The sequence below is a fragment of the Camelina sativa genome, chromosome 4 (genome assembly GCF_000633955.1).
Source record: "Camelina sativa cultivar DH55 chromosome 4, Cs, whole genome shotgun sequence".
Classification (NCBI taxonomy): domain Eukaryota; kingdom Viridiplantae; phylum Streptophyta; class Magnoliopsida; order Brassicales; family Brassicaceae; genus Camelina; species Camelina sativa.
The window spans coordinates 30,062,387-30,069,016 of record NC_025688.1 but is presented as its reverse complement, the minus strand read 5'-3'; the positions used below and the strand labels follow the sequence as shown (position 1 = coordinate 30,069,016).

The 6,630-nt window shown below is 34.1% G+C and overlaps 3 protein-coding genes across 4 annotated transcripts in view; 1 reads left to right on the top strand and 2 right to left on the bottom strand.

The window, feature by feature from the left end:
- On the bottom strand, positions 2,339-3,212 carry LOC104783385. The gene has a single exon (XM_010508542.2). The coding sequence runs from the start codon at positions 2,926-2,928 to the stop codon at positions 2,515-2,517; it is 414 nt and encodes a 137-aa protein (XP_010506844.1). The 5' UTR covers positions 2,929-3,212; the 3' UTR covers positions 2,339-2,514.
- On the bottom strand, positions 3,920-6,052 carry LOC104783384 (transmembrane protein 214-like). Its single transcript, XM_019245141.1, has 6 exons — positions 5,407-6,052; positions 5,181-5,302; positions 4,941-5,073; positions 4,728-4,851; positions 4,398-4,624; positions 3,920-4,300 (listed from the first exon to the last, which is right to left on the bottom strand). The coding sequence occupies exons 1-6, from the start codon at positions 5,473-5,475 to the stop codon at positions 4,037-4,039; spliced, it is 939 nt and encodes a 312-aa protein (XP_019100686.1). The 5' UTR covers positions 5,476-6,052; the 3' UTR covers positions 3,920-4,036.
- Positions 6,351-6,630, top strand: part of LOC104783381 (protease Do-like 2, chloroplastic) — a 10,822-nt gene continuing 10,542 nt past the window's right edge. For both annotated transcript variants that reach the window (XR_002037856.1, XM_010508539.2), the window contains exon 1: positions 6,351-6,538. The gene's annotated coding sequence lies outside the window, so the exon portion shown is untranslated. The remainder of the gene's footprint in view (positions 6,539-6,630) is intronic.

Genomic DNA, 6,630 nt, shown 5'->3' with positions numbered 1-6,630 from the left:
TTTTTTTTTTTTTTTTTGTCTTCCTTCCTATTTTAACCCTTTCCCTTGTAGTATTAATAAATCTGTTAATGGGCCGCTCTCTCTTTATTTGGCCTCTCTATATTGGCCCATGAGACTCGTCGACCCAACAAACTAGCGTTAATTATCTCGTGGTGATTGATTTAGTTTATTTGTTACAATGGGATTAAAAAGTAACAAGCATATTATTTGTTGGTCATAATTTTTTAAAAAAGAAAGTAGCATACCATACCACTATCAAAGAGATATTACTTTGCTTTATTGGTCAAAAAAAATCCTCTATATATTAATAGAGAAGCACGCTCTTAAAAAATCTAATGTATCGTCGGCAGAGAGCTCTGTGCACTTTTTAGCAAAATACCCTTAAATTTTCTACTTAATTACATTAACATGTCATTCTATTTTTAAAAAATAATAACTAACTGAATAATAATTAGACATGTCATCATTTCTCATACAAATTTAAATATCATATATTAAAACTAATTAAATAATTACATACTATTTTAAGGCAAAAATTCACTAAAATTAACTTACAAATATACAAGTCAATTTATATTGATTTCTTAAAATCAATATAAGTAAAATACTCTAAAAACTATAAAAACATATCAATTAATATAAGTTAATAAAAATAAAGAATATATAACTTATTAAACATATAACTTATTAACAAAATCATATTAAAACAAAATGTTATTTTTATGTTAGTATTATTACCATAACAATTTAAATAATAAGCTTTCGATAGTCATTATAATTGATTATAAAAAGAAGTATATTATCTCTGAATTATCTCCAACTCATTAAAAGAAACTTAATTTCCAATAAATATAGATTTATATATATTCATAAATAAATATAAAAATGACAAAAAATTAGGGGATATCATGATGTGTGATTATTTATATATATCTAAGTATGTAAACTAATTAATTTAAACATTTAGTGTGATTATTCATTAAAAAATGGAAATATTGATAACTGAATAAGAATATATGTTCTAATTGTACATTCATCTATGTACTATTAAAAAGGAATGAGACAATAACCCTTATCATTATAAATAAACTTAGTATCCAAAAAAAATCATAATATATTTAAAATGAGTGATTATTAGATTATGCAAAATTGTTATAGTTCCTCGATTAGCCATAAATATAAATTTGATTTTTAAAGCACACAAAAATATATATTGCCATAAAATGTAACATTTTATAAATATTTTATTTACCACGTTCAAATATTTCACGGGTGAAATGTATTCTTACATGAATACGTTGATTTTGAAATTTCATTAATTTTTTCATAATGGTTTTTTGGTAATAATTCGTCATTTATAGAAAATATTAACAAACCGACTAACTCGAAAGATTTAAATAGCCTAATCAAAAATATTAAATCAATAAATTAGATTCTCTTCAGAAAATTTAGTTTAGAATCCGATTGTTACTAATATATAATAAAATTAAATGATTAAACTACTGAGTAATTTAGTATATGTTGCTATAGTTACATAAGAAACATGCAAAATTGTTATGATTACAAAATAACGCATAAGAGATATGAATTTGTTTTTTAAACCATACAAAAGACATGTTACAATAAATAGTAATATTTTATCAATATTTTCTCTACCATAAAACTTCTTATACATTCAAAGATTTTACGGGTGAAACGTATTTTTTACATGAAAAACGCAGATTTGAATAAAGAAATAAAAAACTTTAATTACATATTTGTGTTTGACATAAACATATATTGGTTCTAGGATAAATTTCACTTAAAATAATTTTTTTAAAATCGATTTATCTTGCACATAGTGCGGATTGTTACCTAGTAAATATAGTAAAAACTACCAATCTTTTCTTCTTTTTGTTCTTCTTCTTTGGCTTTGTTAAAGTCCAATAGTCAACTAGACACTTTTGGAAAAGATATTTGAGAAATAGACACTTTTAAAACAAAATTTGGAGAATATGCACTTTTTATGTCTTGTGAGATAAAAAGGTTGTGAGATAGAGTATAAGACAAACATTAAATAAAAAGACCAATATATCCACATACTTTAAAAGAGGGTTTTATGGGTGGGTCCACAATTTTTTTCTAGTTGAACCTGAATTAATTAATGGCAGCCCACTAAAATTACGATTTGTGTATATTTGGCCCATATGGATTTGTTGTATCATCTAGGTAGTGTACCATATGCGTATGGTGTACCGTTTAGGTAGTATACCATTTAGGTCTAGTGTACCATATGCGTATGGTGTACCATCTGGATCTAATGTACTATTTGGATCTGGTGTATCATACGCGTCTGGTGTACCATCTGAGTTTTGATGTACCATCTGGGTACAGTGTATTCACAGTGTAACAACAATTCATATATAGATGTGCATTAATTAAAAAGAAAACCAGACAAGAACACGCTAATTAATCTAGATATTTTGCTTTCTCTGTTGTTGTTGCATGCTGAGAAAAAAAAAAAAAAATGACAGATTAAGATGCGAGACAAGCTTCCCAGAACATTCGATTTTGATCCATCTCACTGATCGCCACGGCCAGATTTTCGCGTTGGCTTCTTCCACATGATCTTATGTAGCTATTCACCTCTCCTTCTCCGTCTTCTTCTTCTTCTTCTTCTTCTTCTTCTTCCTCTGCAGCGTCTGTCTCTTCCTTCACCGTATCTTCTACGGCAAATTCTAACTGACGATCTGGCGTGTGACTCGTCCACGTTATACAAGACATCTCGCACGAACAGCTGGCACTACAAGACTCATCATCATCATCAATATCCTTAACGCATTTATCATCGTCAACGCCGCCGTGGCCAGCTTCGGAATCTGCGGATGCTTCTAAGAGCAAGAACGCTGACACATCTAAAACGTTTTTGGTTGTGATATTATAATTCATCTTTCTTTTTTTTTGTTGGTCTTCTGTTCTCTTCTTCTTTATTTTGTCCTATAAACAGAGAATTTCGTCAAGAAATATATAATATAAATATTATATGTAAACAAAAGTGGCCATTGTTATTGACGACAAATATAGAAATGCTTTTTTTTTTTTTTTTTGTTTTATATATTTAGGAGGAGCACTTTTGTAAATTTGTAATCGTGATTCATTGGCTGCAGAAGACTGGATTTTGTAAGCAAATGACGTGCGAGTCTCTGTCTGTGGGGTTGGGTTTCTAGAAGGGCGGTGTATAAAATTAAAAAGAAAAAAATACATTAACTCTACAACAACGTGCCTTCTTTTACCAAAAATAAAAATAGTGTGATATATAAAGAAAAGTAGAGCGAGCGTTATGCATTTTTCTTTTGCCCCCGGTTTCAACAAGTCTTCTAGAAAAAGACCAGACAAAATTGAGACACAAGTCCATGTGTCAAAAAATCTATTTAGAGCTTTTTGTTTTTGTTTTGTCACTTGTCAGGCTATTCATTCAATTTCTCACTCAACATTGAGACTGAGATTGAGATTCATGAATCCAAATCATTTCATCTACTATACATATATTTTTATATATTACCACAATCCATGTATAAATATACGCGTACTCCCCTATTGTTTTATGACTTTATCCTGTTGTTGTTACTCTAATTAGATTTTAAGCAAATGATCATTCAGATTCATTTAATCAATGGTCATGATTTTGGTGCCTACCGTGTCCCTTTCGTATAGAAATTGGGGTTTAATTTTGGGGTACGCGTAGATAACAAAACCAGAAATGTGGCAAACAAAAATTCTAAAATCTTGATTTATTATTTGTTGACTTTTGGGGTGTGTGTTTACCCGGCCTCCTCTTTTCTGTGCAATCATCATCAATAGCAGGGCCAGAGAGACAAATTAAATCAGGTCAGATGAAAAAGTACTCCATTGAATTTAAGAAATGTTCATCTCTATCTTTTGCAAGAAATATACAATTAATCAATTAGTAATCACGTCACGCAACTAAACATAATCATTCAAAATGAAACACCTAACTAACGAATAGACCTACATATGTGTGGACAAGTTGCCGAGGTTAATTAAAAACTATACAAATAAAAAAAGAAATGGGTGTTATTTTGTGGCCGCCCATTACGCTAGTGGTAAGCATAGAGCAAGTGCGGCTCCTGCAACGCCTCCTGCAGCGGCTAATGCAGCAGCTAGAACCACAAGCTGTAATGGGTGCTATATTGAGGCGGCCACTTTCACGGGAGAGTCTCCCCAAGATCAGTTTACACGACTGGTCAGCTTCCTTGTAAAGTGAACAATTGGCTCCTCCTTCTGTGATGGCTTTTTCATTCTACAAACATCGTATCGCAGGTCAGGTCAGGCCAGAGATGAAAATACAACTGAGCGGAGCTATATATATAGTTAAGAAGAGTAAATAGATGCGATACCTTAAGCCTGAAGCTACTCATAGCTCGATTGACAGTGAGAGTATCATCTAGTGAGAATAATAAATTAGGGGAATGATCCTTCCATTCGTCTACAAGCTTTCTAAGAAGAGTAACGCTAACTTCTAAATGATCATTATAGAGAATATCCCAGTGCTTAAAGCAATCAACGTTTTCTGTCACAGATCGGATAGCGATTGCTGCAGCTTCCTTGGCTAGACCAGGATTTCCTGTAACAACAGTAACAGTACATTAGAATTTAGAACTCCATTTGGACAAGAGAGAGGGAAGCAGAAAACTTGAGGATTCAAGGGTTGCGTTTGTTACTAGAACCTTCTCCAGCTAATTTCAAAGAAAAAGTGAATATCTGTTCCAATGCGTTTCCTCCTGTTGCAGTCTCTGGTGCAAGGGCGACTTCTTTCAACAAGGGATAAACTGCCTCAAACCTCTCTGTTGCCTGTGCACAAAAAATACAGAGACCATGCATGCTTGTGATCAGTATTGGTCCTTTGATCAAAGTTCCAATACTAGCTAGTGCTTGCTTACCTTTACTCTAGCAGATGAAGCAGGGAATGTAAGCCGCAGCAAGGTCTCAAATGAAGAAGGTGGAATCAGCCGCTCTCCCTCCCTAACAGCTCGATTTACAAGTATGGTCTGAGCGTCTGGATTTGACAAAATCCTGACAAAAATTAAGAAACAAGATCAGATGGTTGTTACATACTAAAATAAAATAAATATACAGCAGAGAGGAGATGTATCACGAGAAGAATAAGTAGTTGGACCCACATCTCAACAATTTGCAGGATGAGATCAATAGAGGGAGGGCGGCGGCGCCTGTAACTGCCGACTAGTGGTAACAAGACATGAGCCCATGAATACAAGCCAGCAGGTAAATCACCGTGGGTGGCCTGTCACCATTAACTTTACAGTTCAAAAACTTAAGAAAACAAAGCACAAATTAGGACACTCTTGGTCCTAGTTCACATAAGGGCCGGGGGAAAAAGAGAGAAACCTGAGCCAGCATCCAAACAAGAACCGGAAGCGTGTCCTGGCCTTGATACATAGGTCTCCACCTCAGCATCCGCAAAATAGTAGTAAAAACATCAGGCTTACTACTACGCAATACCAAGGCTAATCCAACAAATGTGGCCACCTAATCGTAAAACAAGGACAACAACAGAATGGGAGTTAGAGAAACAAAAGGTAACTAACTGAATACATACACCATTTAATCACACATGGTAAAAAGTGAATGCGTTTTACAGCGTTAGAATTGAGTCCTTGTTTTTCTGTTTTCCAATCGGTGAGAATGCCATCAAGCGCCCAAGCAACGAAATTCAAGTGAGAATCATTTAGAAGATGCTTGATCCAATGGGCTGATGTGTCGTAGACAGATATAGGAATATGACATAATGAAACCTGTTCATCATTAGTTAAGAGAATCATCAGCTTCTAAGCTAGACTTTGAGAATCTCACAATCACAAACAAACAAAAGCGTAAAAAGAGAAAAAGGCGCTCTCACATGGTCATTGATCAGCTTGGACAAAGGCAATTGCTTTAACAACTTGACCCATGGTAATGATACTTGGGAAAAAGGCATTCTTAAGGTAATAGTAAAATCCCCATAAGTAACGATTGGGAGCACCCTGTGTTAACAACCAACCAACCAACCAACCAACGAAAATATTTAAAAAAAAAATTTGATTTGTGTTGTTGTGTTATCAGATCGATTAAACAAATGGGATCGAGCCAATCTGCATTCAAAAAAGGTAAAGCGGGGGGTATCTCTCTATATATAAACAAGAAACCATAGTGTAGTTGGTAGCCCAACAGCAAAGGTAGTGAATTGGGTAGGTCCACGTAAGATAGAGAGGCCCAGTAATAAAAAAATAAAAGGGGTACACGGTCCATTTAATCTTATATAATAAGAGAAGCAAAGGGAAGGAGGCGCCAATCGAAGAAGACTCTCTCTCGCTCTCAGAGACTCTCGCAGACAGTAGTGTGGAGCAGTGAATGAGAGAGGATAAGAAAAACAATCTGATGATAAACAATCAAAAAAACTAAAACTAAAACTAAAACTAAAACTAAAAGGCTCCTCTCTCTCTTTCTCTCTTTACTCCTCTCTCTCAGAGAGACAGAGACTAGTGTCGCCGGCCGGCGGGCCTCCCTATATCTATATGATGGCCGTCTCCTTAGCCAATTGCTGCTTCTCCTTCCTGAATGCCTCCGTGAAAC